The 22,607-nt window shown below is 35.1% G+C and overlaps 1 protein-coding gene across 1 annotated transcript in view; it reads right to left on the bottom strand.

The window, feature by feature from the left end:
• LOC149801243 (MORC family CW-type zinc finger protein 3-like) overlaps positions 1-22,607 on the bottom strand; it is a 65,693-nt gene that overhangs the window by 26,760 nt on the left and 16,326 nt on the right. The window contains 7 exon segments of the mRNA XM_089955316.1: positions 3,179-3,212; positions 5,500-5,583; positions 6,902-7,030; positions 11,467-11,559; positions 14,319-14,416; positions 15,688-15,810; positions 19,133-19,261. Of these exon segments, the coding sequence (XP_089811442.1) occupies positions 3,179-3,212; positions 5,500-5,583; positions 6,902-7,030; positions 11,467-11,559; positions 14,319-14,416; positions 15,688-15,810; positions 19,133-19,261 (690 nt within the window).

Genomic DNA, 22,607 nt, shown 5'->3' with positions numbered 1-22,607 from the left:
ATCGTGGCATGCAGTTCATCCATAATGCATGTAATTCCATTGAAAAACTGCATACAGATTTTAAATATTCAATAATTTTGTCTCAGATCATTGTGTCTCAGTTCAACATCTAATATATAGCATGAAGAGAGTAGTTTACTTGCCGTCTGATATTGTACTGTTGGGGCTTGCAGTTAATCCATAATACATGTAATTCCATTGCAAAAATTGCGTACATATTTTTAAATATTCAATAATTTTGTCACAGATCATTGTGTCTGAATTCAATGGGAAAAAATAACAGCAAAATTAGGTTAAGAAAGATGAAGCACATGTACGGTTCATTACATTCCAGGGTCTATGAATGGTGTCTGTACAAATTTTATTCTGCTAAAATTTTCTCATATGCGTTTCCATGTACATTTATCCATTGTCAATTTCCAATATATAATGCTTGTACGCCTATTTGTTTGAATGACTACAGCAAGAATAATTAACAATCAACACATGCTTTCAGTGTGCATATAACTTTTACTTAAGATTTTGTGAATATCGAAAGAAACATGTGAAACTATTATACTAACCATTGCACAAAGTGGATAAAACGACTTGGTTTTTGTGAACTTGCCTTTTCATAATGGTAAAATATCTTTTTAAAAATAGGAGATTAATAATGAGTTCATAAGCCAACACCATACATATGTAAAACCCGGGAACTAAGTGCAGTAGGCCTGCATTGATCAGAGTCACTTTTATAAAAAAATTTAAGCTGAATGCATTCACAATTTCATACCCTATCAGTTGACCAGCTAATAAAGCGGACATTATTTACTGGTCAACTGACTGCATCTAACAACACCACAAAGCCCAGCAAACATGTTGGCGGTTTTCATTTTTGATGTTTTTTTGATGTTTATTAAATTGTGATATCTTTTATCAACCACCGCATTGTCTGCTGCTTGGTTGTGTATGCAGTTAAAGAAGAAACACATGTCGGCTATTATTTGAGCAATGATTGTATACAGAATTAATTGAAGACAATCACAAAGATGACTTACTGGCTTTACTCATGGATCAATAATAAATAACATTTCCGATAATGTATATTTTTGGCATAACACATCAAGAACCTGGTGAAATTGTTAAATTTCAGAAGCCAAGCCACAATTGTATTACGTCAGAATTCATCCGTGAACTCTTCCCCAAAATGATAATAAATGTTTTGCACACTGTTTCTTGTACTTTAAAAATATATATTTTTCCGGGTAAGAGAAAAATACATGTATATGTATTTCAAATTTCAGGAACCGGGGCAACGATCATATTTATATTCAAATTCATACGCAATCTCTTCCTCAAAATGGTAATACATTTTTTTTATGCACTATGTCACATACTTTGAACAAAAAATACTTTTTCGCGTGCAAATTAATATATACAATTTCGGGAGCCACGCCACGACCGCATTATATCCAAATTCATGTTATTGCAGGGCACATTATAGCAGGGTCGCACTGTACAGGCAAAAACACCAAATCCAGTCAAAATTGACAGTTACCAAAAATAAAAAAAAGTCTCATTTGATCTTTTTTTTTTGCATCAGTTTTCATTTATGGGATTCTTGACAGAATTCCAGGATTAAATTAAAATTTAAGCCTTTTTCAATAACTTCCATGATTCATTAGGAATTCAATGGTTTTCAAGGTTTCCAAGGATCCCTACAAACCATGATTAATGTAGGACTCTGCTGACTTCACTGAGCAAGGCCCTAAATAATTAATTAATTAATAAATAAAGAAAGAAATAAACAGAATAGAGAACCAGTCAAACTGGTAACAAACATTTCTTATAAAATTAAATTCCAAAATTATAAACTTACCCAATAATGTAGATTCCACTTTTCACAACTCTGAGGATATTGCTAATAGTTATTAGCTATGAAAAGCATTTATTTTTTAAATAATTGTATTTTAGTTAATTGTAATATTACATTTTAAATATTTAATCTGTTCACTTTTTAGAGTAAGCAAACTACTCCAAGAATGTTTGACTTTGCAACTAAACTTTGCTGCCAAAAGTATGTATACTATAAACATTACTTATAATAAAAGATGTAGGAAAGTATATCAGACTGAATTTGTCAATATTTTTCATGTGAATGACAGTAAAAGTGAAACTACAGTCAAGAAGTATAGTACTTATAGAACTAGAGTTTTAAATACAATATTGTCTTGAATACAACATTCTACTTAAAACTAACCAACCCTCTTACTGCAATATGTCACCAAGATTGGTTGATACAATGAAACATTGCATACAATTGTGCTGTGAGACTTTTCAGGTTCAATAAACATATCTCAGAAATAAACAAATACAACTTCACTAATTTAAAATGTCTATTGAAGGATCTTGCACTCAACTAGCCAAAAGTAATTTCCAGGACTCCAAGATAAGGCTATTTCTTCTTGCTAACTGCCAAGTGCTGAAACCATCTCATGGCCATAGCAGCATTTTCATTTAGGACCAACTAGATATTGTAGGAAGTCTTAAAGTGAAAACTCCATGTTAAAATGACCATCCAATTAGGAGTACCAATAATGAACTTTCCAAGATGGTCATCACAGCAATCATAGTGGATGTCAGATTGGCACCATTTCAATTATGACCCACTAGATAATCTAAGAAGTCTTCTGGTGAAAACCCCATGTTAAAATGATCAACATTCAGAAGGAGCAGAAATAACAAAATTTTCAAAATGTCTGTTAATGATGGCATAATTTACAGAACATCCACATGAAAGAAAATATTGGATGTCAGATTGGCACCATTTTCATTGAGGAACAACTAGACATCCAAAGTCTCTAAAACCCTGTGTTGATATTTTCCTCCTATTTAATTTAGTAGTTGGGAAAAAATTTAAAAATGGCTGTCATGGTGGCCATTTCAGATGCCTAAAGGAAGCCATTTTCATTTAGCACCAACCAGATCATGGGACAAATATATCTGTAAAGTTTGGTGGCAATCCTTCTAATAGTTTACATGAAAAAACGATAACAAACTTGTGCTAACAAAAGATCATCAAATAAACTCTTCTGGTGTATGACCAGTAGTATTAAAAATGAGCAAATATACTTATTATTATTAAAGTATGGTTTGTGTTTAATGAATCACAATAATTATTGTTTCATCAACTGCTTACCTTTTCATACTCCTCTGCCCGTTTTTTCTCTTCACTGGAATAAGGAAGAAAAATTCAACACGTAAGATTGACATTTTATTAGCATAGTGCAATTAAATCTTAAATAATATGGTGATTCCCGTCTTAAAAGGCCACCCTTTCTGCAGTGTGAAAGTGGCATTTTAAGAAGGGTAACCAATCTAGAGGGGCATTACATAGGTGTGAGTACAATTACACATAAAGTGAGGCAGGCGTTTACATTTCCTATCAATATCCTTAATGAAAACAAATCACATTTGCCACATGCTGCCAGATCTAGCATGCAGTTAGATTAATCACATAAAAATGGGACCATTTCATATTCCAATGGTCGTGTAAACATTTACATGCATCTATATTGGTATCCATTTACTAACTTTAATTGATATGTTATGAATAATGACAGAGTGAAATGAGAAAAAGCATAAGGTATTCAAATATTAATATTAGTGAAAATGAAAGAAAGAATAATATATGGCACTAGTATATGAAATTTGATTAAATACTAATTCAAACAGATTCTTCATTCAAGTGAATATTTAAATCCAAGTAAAAGCATGTCTCATTTTATTCATGCATGCTTAATACAAATGAATATCATGGCTGTAAAGTACTAGAACTAATGCATGAAACACAATTACTAAAGAAACATTATGTATATGCACTAATTACGGAAGCATACTGACACTCATAATTCACTGATTTTCATACAAAACCACAGAATCAACATTAAGTCAATCAAAGTCTGCTGGTACATAAAAATGTTTGTCAGGTAAACAAGTCCAGCATTCTCAAAGTCAAAGATAAATCAGTCTGATCTTTCACATATTCTAACATGAGCCACAGTTATCCATTCTGCATGAATCAACCTAACCGATAAAATTTTGATTAAGTCTAGTGGTTAAATTTGGTTCATACACGAGGCAGGCTCAAAGAAAGGATTTTAGTAACCATCTTTGCATGACGGACTCTGTACACATCAAATGTTGGTGGCACTGCTTGCTAACTGCATTGAGCATGGGGCAGTTGGTCACGTTTCATTCATATATTGAAAAATGACATTACCTGAACAAATAGTGATCTAAGTTGAACTTTACGAGTCTTTAACCTTTGTGTTAATGCCTTTATTGTCAGAAAGTAATTGACAGTACAACTTTATGGATAGTGTTTTAGGAATGAGATGATATATGTGTACTTTAACCATTTACCTCATAGAGTGTATGACTTTTTAGCCAGTTGATAAACAAGTATCAAAATTACATAGTGCAGGGTACTATAAATAGAACACCAGTTATCTATTTGACTCCATACACATAGGCCTGCCTGTTAACTGTTAAGCAGTGTAGCATGTTACATTTAACATCTATTTTAACCATCTTACATTTTTGGTACATACCTGTAGCAAGTTTTATGAGAAAAATCCAATTATTATAGCTGTATAATTATTTTTCACAGAAGAATTTGTATGTGCTTTAAAATCGTGAGAGAACTCATCGAGCATCAAGCCAGTGAATCTGGGTGATGAGCCATAGCTGCCATTTCTCATACATCTACATCAAAAAATCTGAATTTGATAATTTATAAAAACTAACTAATGCCTACATCAATATCACAGCCTTTTCCTAAGTTATTGATGCTTTCATAGTAATTCTAATAATGCAAACTCAAGAAAGTACCAGACAAAATCTGCAACCTCTATTTTGGAGAGTGGAGAATATGACCCATTTACTTCAAATAACAGACTACAACTAGATCTTAAACAGCGACCATGTGATCTGGCATAACGGTCATACACATCACTGAATGTAGTATCTAAAGCGGGGGGGGCCAAAGGTGGCACTATGCGAACCAGCACAGAATGGCTGATGTTTACAGCTGGCATTGAATGGAGCATTCATGAGAATAGTGTAGAGGTGTCAAAATGTGCTTTCATGCGAATTGGGTAGAGGAGGTGTCCAAAGGCACTTCGTTGAGAACGGAGTAGAGGCGTCCAAAGGCGCTTACATGAGGTAAAGGTTTAATAAGTGACTGATCTTGACAGGTGTTTGATTTGCGATCATAAAGTTGGTAGTATTATTTTAATCATTGAAACAACCACTGTTTTCAGTACAGTTCTGAACATCTGTATTTTTTATTTGGGTTATTTGTAGAGGTTAACCAATGAAATTAAATACCTACAAATATGCACACTTTAACAGGCAAACCACAAAATTAAGTACCTTTGATGTCTTTTTTAAAATACAAAACCAAGAAAAATGAGACCCATGAATATAAATGATAATATAGTCTTGTTATGGACTTACAGTTTCTTTTTAAATGTCTTTTTGTAAGTTGGCTGCTGCAGAGCTTCATCATCATCCTCAGGTTCCTCCTCAACATCACAGCGGCTGCAAATAAAAAGTAATATAGTCAAAGAATAATGACTACTTGGGGAATTAGGAATAGCGACCTTTATATACTGGAAAGAATAATGAGAATAAATTCAAAGAAAGACTGAATGACATATACAATCTAACTGATGAATAATAAGTGGCTAGACTAATTTTTATTGTGGACACTTCTGAGAGAGGACCAGATAATCTTGTCACTGATAAAGGGGATACCTCCATAAAAAATGTCTGTCAAAAAGTCAGAATCTTACAATTTTAATTAGAAACACCTGAATTACAGAAAACAACTGTGCAAAGGTGCAGCTGGTCACAAGTTACATTCACATGTGGAATGATGACATCCAAACCAACAGGAATCTAAGCTAATGGTGAATTGGCATCATCTGTTTAATTCTAAAGTTAATAATGCATGAATATTTTCTGACAAATGTGGTAAAGTTCTGCCCTGCAGTTTCTGAAAAGTCACTTAAAGTTGTTATATTGTTAGTAGCAGTATCCAATATTTGATTGCAGATTGGAAGAATTTGTACAAATTTGAAAGGCCTTTATCCCAGTATGCCAATATGGGTTCCATCAAATTTGGTTGCAATATGGTGAGTTGCTCTTGAGAAGCTGTCTCAAGGTTTTTCTCATTTTAGTAATGGTGGCCATTTTTTATTGCAGTTCGGCATAATTTGTCCAAAATGAATCATTTCATGGCCAGCACGCATTATGCTGCACTTAGTAAAATTCTGTTCATGAGTTTTTGCAAAGTCATTTAAAGGTTTTTCTTTTTTTTTTTAATGGTGGCCATTTTTTTATGGTGGCTTGGCATCATTATTATACATTTTAAAGCCATCTATTCTGGGATGCTTTTTGTCAATTTTGTTCAAACTCTGTTTCAGTGTTTGAGGAGGTTGTTGACAAATTTTCTGCTTTAACTAATGGTGGCCATATCTGACAGCAGATTGGCATCATTTGAAGAAATCTGAAAGGCTTTCATGCCAGGCCAAATTTGATCAAATTCTGTTCAGCAATTTTTGAAAGGTTGTCTTAAGTTTCTTCTATTGTTATTAATAATGGCCATATTGACTGATGGAATGGCATCATTTTGAAAAATCTGAAAGGCCTTGATGCCTGAAAACTCTCTGTAAAATCACATGCAAATTGAGGAAGTGGCAAGTAGCTTTTGCGACGATATTGCAAACAGCAATTATGAATGAATGAGACGTGATTGACCATACCATACATTTTCATGGCCTTATGGCCAGGTGAAGTAAAAATGACCATTTGAAATTAGTTATCAATAGGTTTCACTTTGTATTTTAACACTTACTTGAAACTGGCATCAGGATTCATACGACAGTACCATTTATCTGGAAGCCCTCCCGCATTCACCCCTGTGGGAAGCCTCCTCCATTTCAGGCAGTTGTCACACTGAGCCCATGTCCAGTCAGGAAGCTTTCTGAAAAAAACAAGCCATAATACTCACATGACAAACCTGTTTGATGATACATATGGATTATTCTCCCACTTATTCATTCAACTCTGCAATTACACACATTTGTCAGCAACACAAATGACTATTATCATGTTCAACAGCATGCCAAAAGTGACAAGCTGAACAGAATAATTGACAGTATCCTAAGCTATTTGGGTTTCAACGTAAAATTCATCCACTGTGTAATCTGATGCATTCAACCATAATAACAGTTATATGACAAGATATTCATCATGTGATAAACCACAACTTTAATGTACCTCCATGATCAGCGATGTATTTCAATAGCTGGCACAAATGGATTACAAGAGTCACTCATTTGAAACATAAATAATTTTGAGTGTAACACAGCCTGTTAGAAATCGCAAATTATTTTAGTAAATTATGTTTCCCTGACAAATTACTAAAAAATCTTATTTCTCCTTTGAAAACATTCTCTGATCAAATTACAATTCGAAGAATAGGTACATGCAATCTATACTTCAGCCAAGCTTCAAAGAAATAATGATTGGATTCCTCACTGGAGGAATAACATGACAGCAACACAATGAACAGTTATAAAATCAATGTATACTCCACCACAATGACTGAAGCAACCTAAATACATCACACGGTTATGTCAGACATTTTATGGCAACACTATATGCCCCAACAAGTGTCATAGTGTGGCATACAAATGTAGATCACAGTAATCTACATTCCCCTGAAGTGGTACAGAATGATGTGGGAACACCCTAAATTCCATGAAAAACTTGTGGATAAAGTTTACAGTAGTGACAGTAAAACAAAATCTTTACACTATTAACCTGACTGCAAATAATGCGAAGACGGTGTGATAGCAAGGTGTACAATTTAAGTTTTCATAAACTTTGCACATGCAAGCTAACTTCTTTGTAATGCAACCTAACATATTATGAACTTATTTTCAAGTATAATCCAAGTTTTGATCATTGATTAGCATCATCTTTTTGAAATGTATATTTACAGGAATCAATTTAAAAGTTGTATGAAGGGACATGACGATTCTCCCATGTGCTTATTCCTAGAAAATGTAGCTTTGAAAAGCTGTTTTAGTAATATATGTTTCTCAGAGTGTACTTACCTGATCACACTAACATTTGGGGACATAAACCTGCTACCTCCCGAATCAAACCCTACCAAAATAACAAAAATTCATCTTTTCTTTCTATTATTACGTAGATAAAGGACAAAAACTCTTGTCCATTACCACACCTTACCACTTCTAGGTGTTACCAGTTTCTAAGCTAAGCAAACTACCAACGAGGATGTTCACATAGTGGGGTGGATGGGAGGGTCTTAAAGTAATGTGATCAGGCAAGTATTCTCTGAGAAACAATTTACCAGAAAAAACTTGCTTTTGTCTTTTAATACACTGCCAGATCACATTAACATCAGGAAAATAGGTCATAGGATAAGAGAATGCTGAACATCCTTCCTATACCTCGGGTATCTTTCAAGGGAAGAATGCCTGGATTCCGTGTGTGAATGGTAAACCCTTCCTGTACTTAAAGCATCACAGCCTATGGTCTCATGAATCAAGAGTGCTCTATCAGGTTAGGATGAGTACTGAACTCTTTAAGCCATCAAAATTGACTGGTGAAACCAGCTAAGATAAGAGTCTGTGTTGGCTAAATTGGATATGGTGGTCATCTGGGCCATAGCCATAGGACCCACCAGATTCATGTTTTGTCTCTGTAGAGCTAAATCCCTGTGATGAAGACTTGAGAAGGTTGACTGCATGACAGTCAGCACCTACAACTTTCTGGATCAAACAGTATGTCCCAACATTTTAAGCTCACAAAGACTGTTCTAATTTCATGAGCTGAAATCCACACAAGGCAACAAAGTACACCAAGCATATACATAGCTGCCAACCTTCCAGGCTCACAATTACTGAAAATAGGGATAAAAAGTCGTGAATTTGGACACGAATTCATGAAAAATACCATGACAATAACTCCATCCACTCTGACTACTCTGACCGTCAATACTACACTAAATCAAGTTTGCAAAATAAAAATAAAACACTACATATATGCAGAAATATTTATTTATCAAGACATGATACTGTGACAGACTTGAACTTCCTCAACTGCTTGATCGTAAATTTGTTTTCTAAACAGTTCCGACTTTTTGCCTGCTGGTAGATCTTGGGGACTAAAATTGTTGACAAATTTTCTGCAGCTAAGGTTGCCCTAAAGTCTGTCTTTTTTTTCCTCACTAAAGAAAATACTCTTTCGCTGTCACTGTTGCTGTGAGGAATGCACAGGAGCTGCAGCATTTTTGGTTCTTCAAAAGGAAAATTTGGAAGCGATTTTCGAGACCGGGAACATATGTCAGAACAAATGTTTAGCATGGTCTCCAGCTGATAAAGGTAGATTGTGTTCGACACAAGAAAGCTCACAAATAATGCTTAAGCGTTGGTAGCCTGCGGGTCTTCCGCCAATGGTTTAAAATATTCCAGAGCTGAAATCTGCGAATTCCTAATTTTCCCAACTTCTACGTGTTTTTTGCAACTGACATTCTTCCTCACATCGTCTCTGCGATGGCACACTGAGTGCAAAAAGCATGAATGAATATCAATGTTTAATGGCAGAATGCACGGCCAATTTTTGATGTATTCCAAATTAAATTTCACTTTTTGAGTAATACATTTCTTTTTCCTTGGTGGTGAAGACATTTTCAAAATCTTACATGCGATGCTGAACGGTAACTCAAATCAGTGTTCTGACACATGCGCGGAGCAAATTTCCGGTTACACCCTAGTTTCTCTCAAAAGCACTTGTAAAACTAATCTTATACATATAAATTAAAATAGGCTAAAATGCTTGCGACCGGGCCAACTGTACTAATCGGCTGTAGATCTATTAATATCGTGACCAGCGGTACCGGGCCGTTTCGGCAACTGGAATATCATGACTAGCGCTTAACGGGAAATCGGTTATTTTATTAAAGATTTAAAATAATTGAGGATCGGAAAATTCGTGAATTTTTGTCTTGCGTCGTGAATCTGTGAATCGCTGAAAAAGTCGTGAAATTCACACCAAATTCGTGAGGGTTGGCAGCTATGCATATAACCCACTTATGCTCTGAAGAGCTGGGGAAACAGGGTGAAGGTTTTTCGTCTATTCAAATCAAAATTGGCTTGTAGCTTGGACAGATCTTTACCATTACAGATATCTCGTTTGTCATGATGCCTGAATGTGTCAGATATCATGGAGTAGTAGCCTTTAATTGGTGCCCACTTTTTCTCTTAGATGAGCCACAGAAAAAAAGTCAGCTAGTTGAGGGATTGATGCACTCCAAGAGACAATGTTACTAATTTGATACAAGTCCCTGAAAACACAACACTTTCGCTCATAAAACTTCAAAGTTCAAGGTCTTCTGGCTCATCAAGATGCTCTCCGAAATGAAGGTTTAAATTATTTCTCACAAGGTTGTTTTGACAAAAACCAGGCATAAAAAAAAGATGGTATGGGCATGGGTGGAAATGTTCGGAAGTAATATTTCTGCATAGGTCTACTGCTAAACTGAGAAGATCGCTGACCCAAGACTTGTCTTATCTGACAGGGGCTATAGGAATCATCTTGCAATTCTGTCCCTTTGTTTTCTGTATAATTTGGGGTACTAAGACGATGAGGGCTTTGGCAAATGCCCTTAACCCCTCTCAACTGACCAGAATAGCATACACTGCCCAAGTTCATAACCAGTGAGACAAGGGTGGGCAATCTTGGTTCCATCTCGATGCAAAAAGGCCCATCACCAGACACACTGAAAGCGCACCAATCAAATTAAAAAAACCAAGGGATGAAGGGACCCTTCTGTATGGATAACCTGACCCTTTTGGGGTGAAACATCAGCCAGGATATTGAATCTGCCAGGGATGCATCTCATTTCTTTATTGATCTGAAGCTGGCAGCACCAGCTGCTATACCAGCAAGCATAGGTCAGGCAATTTGATGCCACCACCTTACCACCCCAATCTGAGTTTTCCAATACCATCAGGACTGACTTTGAGCAATCAGTTCTACTAGAACTGAAAGAGTTTAAAGACAGCTTTCATTTCAAGATTGATGTTACAAGATTGTTCCTCTGGTTCCTATTTGCCACTGTATCAAAGTTCAGCCACAAGTGGGTTCCCCAGCCATACATACTGGTGTATGTACATACCATCACTTCTGGCTGGGGCTTCTCCAGAGGAATTCACTCTTATTCATACTTACTGTAAATTCTAATAATTCTGGCATGTAATATATTGATTACACTTTTTACGCCCAAATTATGCTTAAAAAGCTGGTTCTAATATACCGCCCCTTCTCCCCACCACTTTGTAATTGAGGAGGTATAACAATTGCTAATATTAATCACCATTTACTTACACTTGAGTTTCAGTCCTATTTTGTGCAGATCCTCCACTCGTTTTCTCATTCCAATAATCATTCAATTTTGTGGACACATTTGTTATAAATGCACTGTAAATAAAATAAAATCAGAGTGTATCAATTATTACAAGGCTCACCTCTACTTTCACTACTTTCCAGTAGCCACTGCAAACATCAATATGCAGAAAATAAAATCAGATGAAATTGTTCTTAGTCCTTCTTTCAATTAAAGATTTTTTCCAATCTTCTGAACCAACATTAGATAGTTTTATATAACAAAAATTATATTTTGAGATTTGAACTTTAAAATTATCACCATAAAGCTAGTGTTATGCTGACATGTGAAACCATCTACTGACTAAACCTACTGTGAAAGACAAAAAATAAGGAACAGTCCTTTCTATCATATCAACATTGATGTGATCAGCTGATAATATACAAATTAATGTTATTCTGTAGTAGCTTTTAAAACAATTTTATTAAAAATCTGCTTGAAAAGCTATTTTCATTGTCTATCCCTAGAAGTAGGATTTTAATGGGCAAAAGTCCCAGGCTTTAAGAAAATCTTGGAGTAACAGCATGCAGTACGTAGTTTATGCCTCAGTAATTACTTTGATTAACCACTAAACATGAAGTCTCAGATAAAAAGCACATAGCCTGAATTCCACACACCTAATTCCTACAATACAGTTACCGGCCATGGGTAACATGGTATGCAGTGTATAGTCATTAATATGTATATAAATATATTTATTCCTACTTCCAACTGGCTGGTCAGGAAGGGCCTTCTGAGAAGGATAGGATTATACAGGTCTAGCATGGATGAGTGATAATAAAAATCAAATAGCAGAACTGTTAGATGAGCAGTTAGTTGAGAACAAAATATAGGTAACAAGAACCTTCTTTGGTTTTAAGGGTGAATTGGTAACAGAGATGCATCATATTATTGGGTTTCAAAAATGAAGCATGTAGAGGTGAGCTAAAAAAGACATAGTTTGTGTCTGAAATATGTGGAGTAAAACCATTTCATTAGTACCCCCACCCCATTCCAGTAGTCCTTTTAATCTATGGCCACAGTTGTTACAAATGTTTTCTGAAGAAACAAAAAGTAAATATTTATGACCAGCAGTGGATTGCATAATTCACTTCATCATCCTATACCAAAGCAACTGGTCCAGTTCTTAATCTTTTGTTCAGAGGCATTCAGGCAGAAGAGGCTTTGTAAAAACACAAATGTGAAGAAAGAGCGTATGCCCAGGGCCTTTTGTAGTCCTGATATATTGGTCAACCTTTCTGGATTGGTTTGGTTTTGGTCTGATGCTTGATGACACAGAAACTCAAGTGAGTTATCTGGTCCTGAAACATTTGGAATAATGTGCAGTGCCCAATGCCATGCCATGGCAGTTGACCCTGGCTTATATGATGCCAGGGTTCACATGTACCCTTTCAGTTGCAAGTCTGGCATGTTATCGACTAAACCTAGTGGCTATTTCCATTAGTCACCTCTCATGACATGTGGAATGGCACCACAATGGACCTATTCTGCACCCACAACAATAGGGGTTAATGACTGGCCTACTCAAATCTGGTTGCTCTGTAAGTGATATAATACACACTGTAATGGACACTAAGACCTTCTTGGTATTAAAATTGGTTAACACCTATATATAAAAACTTATGTCCGAAGACAAAACAGTTTTTATTTAAGTTAAAGCAGATGCTACAACACTGCCAAATGATGATAAGGAATGTTGAAGAGCGACTACCCCATAATGTCAGATTGTAATACAAGCTTTACATTCAAAGTGGTTCAAATCCAACATGAACAAAAGAGATCATTGTGCTGCTGAAATGAGACTACTAATCATATAATTCATCCAAGAGTGACAAGAAATGCTGATGATACAACTCACACCAGTATTAAAATCAGCAGTACATCAGAGTACAAATATAAATTTATTTTCTGCATACGATTTTCTAACAGATCTTAAGTTTTAAGTGATATAGGATCCAATGTCAAAGATTAAACACAATATTGAAACTCACATGTTCAGAATTCTTAAGTCATTTGACCCCAGAATTAATGCACAAAAAACATTCTTTCAATCATAGTGATCCCGACCTTTGACTTTTCTTCCCAAAACGTATAGGTGTTTAGTGCAAGCCTTCCCACAAACATTGGTCCAGGTCAGTGATGTAGAACTAATTTTACTGCATGGAAACCTTTCTTCTTCCAGTCACAGTGACCTTTACCTTTTGATCCCCAAAATCTCTACATTTTTTCCCTTTCCCCAAGTCCAAGCCATCTATAAAGTTTGGTAACTGCAGGGCCAGACAATAAAGAACTCAAATTATTGTGTGGAAAATGATTTTTTTTCTCAGTCACATTGTCTTGGATCATTTGACCCCAAACTTGATAGGATTATTCACTACCCCAAGTGAAAGCCATCCACAAAATCAGTAGAGCCATCATAATGTAATAAGCTCTGCCTTATGTTGGGCATCCAAAAATCAGCACAGGTTTGTTGCATATTCTAAAGTTAACAGATGTATAAATGTACAACAATGTAACATTATATGTACTGCCATATATTGGCATATAAAAAGGGTGGACAGAAGTGTGAATCATAACATTTATCACTGACATAGTATGGCTAGTAACATTTCCTCATTTACCCATGTATAAAAAAATCTGGCAGGGGACAGACTAGAACCTGATCTGCCATTGCATAATGCATCAGCTAATTACAATCTAAACTTTGCTTGAAATCAACAGCTGAACAAATAGCAGAAAAATGTATCTGCTGGCATGTTGATAAATTAAAATGTGGTCAATTATTTTTACATACCTATATCTTTCTGTTCTACTGAAGTCCTGCTTGTTATGAATTGGTTCCAAGAAGTTGGCCTCAACAACTCCTATTACACCCACACCAAGGGCAGTGGCCTAAAAGAAATATTGAATAAATACTAACGTCTTAAAAATAAATGTAAAATCAAGTTTGGAGATCTTGAGCACTCTTCAGTCTGATTTATTTTATAACATGAATTTGATTGTAAACTTGGTAGCTTTATTGATACCCTCTAGCAGAACACCTCCTTTACAGCTTTTTTTTTAAAATTCTGATTTATTTTATAACATGAATTTGATTGTAAACTTGGTAGCTTTATTGATACGATCTAGCAGACCTCCTTTACAGGTTTTTTTACACTCTATCTGCAGCATAAAGCATTACATTTCAGGTTTTATATTTATCATGATTTGTTGTGTATGTATTTGTACCGTTTACTTTATAACTTGAAGAGGCAATACATATTTTAGTTTTCTCCAAAAACTAAATTTAATCATTTGACATTCTTATTTCTGTTTGTTATTATATGTACGAGAACCCGATGTGAATGAATGCAAGTGTCATCATGATTCCTGTGAATCTAATTTATGGTTTGAACAATCTCAGGACTTGATTTTCAGGGACTTTACAAGGAGTTTATAATACTACCAAAAGCTTTCAAGATGTATTTGCCATGTGGCAATTGAATGTCCTTCTTATGTTTCTTTGTTAATCACTGCATATTTCATAAAAAGGTACAAATGCAGAAGAAAAAAAACTAGCACTCCACAACAACAAAATGACACTACTCATATGTCATCTGACCCACCAAATTTTATCCCATTGCACTTATTCATGATTTAAAGGAAAATATATGAAAAATTCTGAATTTTAAAAATTATTTGTTTAGTTTTAACATTTGCACTACTTGAAATGCAAGGAGTTTATGGAAAAATTCAAAGAGTAATTTAACATATTAAAGTACTTTTCAAGGATAAAACCAAAGTTTTCAAAATTCAAGGATTATACAATGTTGTACAAACCATCCATCTGCTACTGTTAAGGACAAGCTCATTAACTTACTATCACATGTTTACCTTGTTCACTCATGTAATATGCACATAAAACTGCAAAATGCATACATCAAGGCCTGGCAATTGAGTGAACTAAAGAACCTCCTTCATAATCCACCAATTTATGTACAGACAAAAAAGCCCATCTAGTAAAAACCATAAAAATGAATGAATACAAAGTAATCATTTCTATAAAAGAAAACAACTTATTTTGTCTATTCATTGTTATATATATATATATATATATATATATATATATATATATATATATATATATATATATATATATATATATATACTCCATCCATCAATACCTGTTTCTGGTATCCAACTTTCTCGAACGCCTTGATTAATCTATTTTTGTGATACATCATCATACCATAATCCTCCGGGTTCTTACTGGAGGTAAAGCCAAATGTAATGTGAATTGGCTTATCCTGAGCACAAGTTAAGGATCAAACATGGCAAGTGAAAAGCTTTTCTGAAATAAATAGGGATTTACAAAGAATACATGGTTCAAAAATGTCCTGCAACATGAAGAATAACTGAAACAAATGGGCTTGAGTTTGTAATCAATCATCTCCTATTTCAAAGAAAAGGGTTATATGGAAAAGACTCTTCTGCTTTTTGTTTTTTTATATTTAAAAAAAGTCCATTGTCTACTTCTAAAAATAAAAGCATGCGTAAAATGAAATCAGTAATAAAATCTTTCAAACTATTCAGAAATTTTGTGTTTTTATGCTAATACTTTTGACCACTCTGGAGCCTGCAACACAACACTATATCCCAAACTTTATATCATGTCAATTTACCTGTTTCATAAAAAACACTCTTCCCAAAGATAAAAGCATCGTTAATTTACACAGTCTATACCTATTACCAGTCTCTTTAAAAGTTAAGTTTACAGACACAGGTTTAATTTGTAATCTACAGATTGACACAGTAAACAAAATCATAATTTACAGGTTGTTTTCTTTTGGTCATGGAATTCTATACTCTTTGTAAATGAATTTGGAAGTGCTCATGGTGAATATAAATTCCAATAATTTGTGAGTAATGGCAAATTTATATGAAATGCCATAAAATATTGCACTATACAAAGAAAATGTTTCAATCCCTTACACATGCCAATTCTAGCAACTGTCAATTGTTATTTAACCAAATATATCAAACTTGCTTCTGAATAATTAAGAATTTCACATAAGTTTATAAGCTTAGACATAGCTTTTACAAATTATGTTTTTATTGGAGCTAATTAATATATATAAAAAATATAATTACTTGCAAACAAGGATCAATAATTGTGTACAGAAATTTGGATCATGAACACTGCATCTAGTTTAACTAGCACACAATTGTAAATTTCTCCAACAGTATTTTTATTATTTACTTTTTCTCAGACATAAATTGCAGATTAATTTTAATCTGTAAGATGATTTTTTTTGTTGCTATCTTCCATTAAGTGTTTTATGGAAATTACACATTTTATATTCAAAACTTTATTGTATATCTGTTAATTTTCTTAATGTTTGCAAGCTGAAGAACTGTAATCCCAACCTATGGTTCTCAATGGTCAATATTATTTGTTAATTCCCTTGCTTAAATTTAGACTGAGAGTGAACAGGTATTTTTTGTTAAAAAAAGTTTCAACTGTACAAGACTTGAGAACTATTTCTAATTTTGCATAATTTTATTATTATAAGCAGATCTTACTCATAATCAAACTCTGGACATCATGATGAATTAATTCTACTCACCAAGTTTTCTAAAACTCAGATTAAAAGAACAGTCTCTAGAGTGGTTACAAGTTCTGCCCATTAGATACAAAATTACCTCAATAGTATGTGGATATTGCTCATGTCCAACAAATGCAAGATCTTAATCATATCAGTGTATATTCTAAAAATACTTTTTATGAGATACAAGATCACCTGGATGTATGCAAAGCAATCAGTCAAACTCATCCAAAAGCTTATTGATGTAGCCCATATTTCAAGTTTGATCAAATCAGATCTGAAATATGGCATCCAGAATGGTAACAAGCCCAACCAATTGAATGTAAGATCATCTCATTAATATAAATATGCCTCATTCATATGTGAACTTGTCCGAGTTATTGATTACATAAATCGATATACCAATTTTGTGAAAAACTAACATGGACTCCAAAGCAGTAACAAGTCTATGCTGATGGATGGATGAAGGTCACCAGGTGAGCCAAAAACCAGACATTAATGTTTCTATTATTTTTCTTAAATTGTTTGCTTACAATCATGCCTAGATTTTACTAACTGAAAGTCACAGGAATCGAGTGATAGCCAGTAGTACAAGCACAATTCAGGCAGAAATAACGATACTGATGAGCCAATAAAACGTATCATCCGAATATCTAAAATTGTTCTCTGCCATCCTTGGGATTTGTTCTGCCTTATATCACCAGAGGGTGAATTCATTCTATATGGCAACATTCTACATGTGCAGTTTGGACATCAACTTGACATCATTTACCCTATTTTACACCTGCAATACAATTACTGTCTTAAATGCAACAGTGGTGTGCACGAAGATGTCCTAAATCATAGAGAGGGTGCCCTCATAAGAAACCTAGCTGTATTTGGAATGCCCCAACAGGAAACCATGAACAGTGGTCTCTAGTCAATGCTGGGCCATGTACTGTCAGATACACATGGGACCTGACTTTTTCTTACTTCAATCTATACTGGTCTGTTTTGCTTGGATGGCACAGACCAGAATGTTGCAGTGACTTGAAGTGTTGGCCAAAAGACCTTTTCTGACATCAATATATGCTTGTCTGTTGCTCTGATAACACAAACTAGAAAATGAAAGCATCCAGAACTTTAAGCTGAAAGATCTTTTCTGACATTAATCTATACTTGTCTGTTGCTTCAATGACACAACAAACTAGAAAGTGGAAGTGAAAGTAAAGTACCAGTCAAAAGACCGTTTCTCACATCAATCTATACTTGTCTGCTGCTTCGATGACAAACTGGAAAATGAAAAGTGAAAGTGCGGTACCAGCCAAAAGACCTTTTCTCATATCAATCTATCAATCCATACTCAATTGTTTCTGGGAGGAAACAGACCTGAAAGTGAAAGCATCAAGAAGTGCCGACTGAAAGATCTTTTCTCCCAAAAAGCCTGTACTCATTTGCTGCTTGGGTGACACAGACCAGAAATTTAAAAGTGATAACCAAAAATGATATTTAAAACTAGCATGAAATTAATAATGTGTGTGGCATCTGTGGCCACAATAAGAGTCCATAATTCTATCCCTATTTAAAAGTCCATGGCCAAGTGGTCTATAACAGGTATCTCTGAATCCAGCAGTCTTGAATATGAGCCTAGAGAGAGGCAATGCTTTTCTTAAGGAAACAGACTTCCAAGAAAAATAACTATAACAGAAAGAATAAGAAGTTGGGGTTCTCACAGACATACAGTTCACAACTCTGAAAGCCTTATGTATGAGATCACATACCACAAACTGGTTAAATTTCATTTCCAATGTCCTGATTATCTTTAGCATGCAGAAAATTAGAAAAACAACCTTTATAAAATCATAATTCTGGTTGAAAATTTCTATTATATGACAAATAAAATAGCTAAAATTTTCAAAAAAGTATTTACGATAATACATGAAGGCTGTGGGATTCACTGATGGGCAGCCGAGTGTTGTTTAGAAATGTAAGGGTTTGTCCTTGTGCAACTTCTTAGGAAATTCACCAAACACATAAAGGATACAAGCCATGTTGGTTTATAAACATCCATTTCTGTCTGTGACAGGCTTTTTGACATTAGTTTGGTCTTCACTTTCTTGCCTCGGATGACAATCTTCATTCTGGGCTTCAGGTACAGAATACTGCAGTATTCCTGAAATATATCCACAACACTTTTACAATACTCCTTCATTATAATAAGTGACCTACTTAGTACAAAAGACCATCTTATAATAAGACATGTTACAAGTAAGACTGTGATAATGGAGTATCTTGCATACAAAACCACACAACTAGGGTATTCACAGATTATAATTCATTCCCATCAAGAAAAAAAACACCAAGTGAATAAACTGAGTAACAATGATATAGTAATGTAAAGCCAATTTAATGGAATCCATGTTCATAACTGCATAAAAGGAGGAACTAAAGAAAAATGAAAGTCATTATTGTGAGGAAAAAATAACTATTGCTTTTGAAATGGAACAAGAATTGTTATTTCTTGAACATTAAAAACCAGAATCTCTCTAATGAAATAGTGGTGTCATTAGGTGCCAGAGTCCAGGGATTTACCCTGGCCACTTTGCCGCTAACCCCTACCTATATTGAATAAATCAATAAACGTTTTTGAAGACAAGAAATATCAATACCTCTCCTAATTTTGAGGAAAACCTTTGTCCTTGTAAAATTAATAAACACACTGTGACAACAGTACAAAGACTTTGGAAAAGTAATACAGATCATGAGCAGCATATTTTCAGAGATCTTTTGCTCATTTAAATGAAATGCCCAAATGTGGCTGTTACTGGGAAGCAGTCTCTTTTTTAAGGGTGGTCAGATGTTGAGATCTTTACATATTTAAGACTCAAATCTTTGTTTTCAATTAGATTACATTCAATTAATCTTCCACCATCACCTCATTTAGAGAGAGAGAGAACTCAAAATCTGTAGAGATAGACAACCTTGCAAGATAAAGCAGTCTTGGAATGCATTTTTTAAAAAATTAAATGATGTTTCTCTGATAATATTTACTAGATCACACTAACATTATGATTAGTATCTGCTAATCCAACCCTCCCTAAAAAATAATAAACATCTGTGTATATATATATGACATACAGACAAAGGAAGCAACTCTTACAGATTAACTGCCTTTCTACCCACTAGGTGAATACTTACACCCAGATATAGTCCATTTTAACTTGGGGAAAAGCCTACAACAGGATCTTTGCTTGAGGAAAGAGTGGGTTGGATTTTCAGCAAGGTGATTAGGTATTACAGAGGAAACATAATTTGCTAAAAAAATCTTGCTTTCTCTGTCAAATACATTACCTGATCACAATGACATTAGGAATGAGCATCCTATGTCTACTGGCATCATCCAGTAAGAACATAACTGCTCTACTACAACAATGAACTTTTCTCCTACCATAAGTTTAGTACAACAATATACAATTTGTCTATACACATGCGAAGGAGATCCCTGTTGGATTCATACTTATTACTGTCTCACCATCAAACATTTTCCAGGTGAATCCAGCCCAAGTGGCAAATTAATGTCTGGGTGTTAGGCTGTACACTGTGCGTTCATGAATGGGGCATGATCAACTTCAGTGCAGCTACCACTAGCCCAAACAAGATTCAGTTCTCTCCTTAGTGAGAACATGTCACACATATGGAAGCAAGGGAAGGCAAACTGGGTGTGCCGGTCAACTTTCTCTGCTTCGTCCAGAATTGAGACAACTCGTGCAAGACCAGACTCACTGAAATTGCTCATTTCAGTCATACCTGATTCTGCGAGACTGCAGAGTATGCTGATTTAATTCCATAACTGAAGCTCCAAACCCCTTTCCAATGAAGTCATCATGGAAAGAAGCCAAGTGTGAAGGAGTTACTCTAGACATGTATGGAAGAGAGGCAATGTTGACTGCTTGAGCAGAGTGGAGGTTACTACAGCTTGTCTGGGTGTGTCTGACACTAAATAGAGCAGATAACAGATCCAGGATATTTCTTCATTTTAGTGGGGCAATCAGAACTATCTTCAATCTGTTCCTCTTTTTTTCTGAACTATCTATAACATGAAGACTTATGGAGAAAAGGCACATGCCAACATTACCTCCCTGCTGACTGAAAGAGTATCAACAACTCATGTTCGGTATCCAAAAAAAGGTCAAGCATCAGACAACTCTAAAGAGCATATACCCAATACAAGATTCATGGAGGGAGAACTCTGAATTAAGCAGTTGTCCTCCTCATATGTAAAACTTACAATATTACCTGATACTGGCAGCACCAATGAGGGTATCCCCATAAAAATGTGGTACGGTTAATTGACTCACACAAACACCCATTTCACAAGGTACATCACTGCAATATACTGATCTACATAATCAGGACCATGTTTCTTCGAATCTGTTCCACCCATTGAGAATGGTTTTTATTTCCAAGAGGTTGATATGAAGAGCCTCCTCTTCAAGCATCCACATGCCAATGACCACCACAAAGTCCAGAAGTGTTCACCACTCACCCCCACATCCTAACAAATTAGCATTGTAACAGGGCCATCGATGCACTGAGGGACTGTAAGAGACTTTCTGACCCAAACAAGATCTTATTTAATGCATTTTTGAACACATGCTTTCAATCTGTTTTGGGGGAAGGGGGCCATATTATGTGTTTAAGTATTCCAAATCTAGATGGCTAGTGTTGAGAAGGAATAAGGTCTGACTTCTCCACAGTGATTATCTTCCCTGAACCGTGAATGAGGGAAGGATGGCTGTACATGTCATGAGCCAAAACCACTTATCTGTAGTATGTCCTCCAGCAATGCAACCATCTCTGGGGAGGGTACTCAAATAGGGATACAAGTCGGAATGCAAACCTTCACATCATACCTTACAGTTTAGTCAGTTGGCCAGCCAGCCAGTCATAAAAGTCCTGCAGCTGACATTGTTCAAATTGCACACCTACAAATCCAGCTTGTTCCTTAATATTTTAATACACTGATGGGTTAATGATACATGCACACACTCATGCCTCATAGGCTGGGGACAAGTTTAAACCCCCACGCATCACTGATGGTGTTATATCTAATTGCAAGACCTCACACCCCATGGTCCTGGACCTATTTGTTTGTGAACCCTTATGTCTCAATGACAGGGTCCTAGGCTTATCCCCTAGTGGAATTACAATAATCACACCATGACAAAGCATTTTGAATCCTTTGATAAAACAGATTCCAATGCTTAAATGGAATCACTTGAGGTTTCCACTGCATGCAAAAAAATACAATGTTTTGGTGCTGTTTCTGAACTTCATGTAGGGTGGAGAGGGCATCTCGACATCACCATGAGATTAATTAATGATTCAGACATCGGTGTATATTTAAATATTCTCACTCAGATCTAATGGAGCATGCTTGTGTTTTCAATCCTTCAGCTGCTTCTTTAAAATTCTGGACTAAGTATTTCTGACCAATGTGCACAGACATTATGTTTGCC

Source organism: Sinohyriopsis cumingii, chromosome 4 (genome assembly GCF_028554795.1).
Source record: "Sinohyriopsis cumingii isolate HCF-2022 chromosome 4, ASM2855479v2, whole genome shotgun sequence".
NCBI classification, from domain to species: Eukaryota; Metazoa; Mollusca; class Bivalvia; order Unionida; family Unionidae; genus Sinohyriopsis; species Sinohyriopsis cumingii.
The sequence above is the reverse complement of the archived record's forward strand: the minus strand, read 5'-3'. Positions and strand labels throughout refer to the sequence as shown.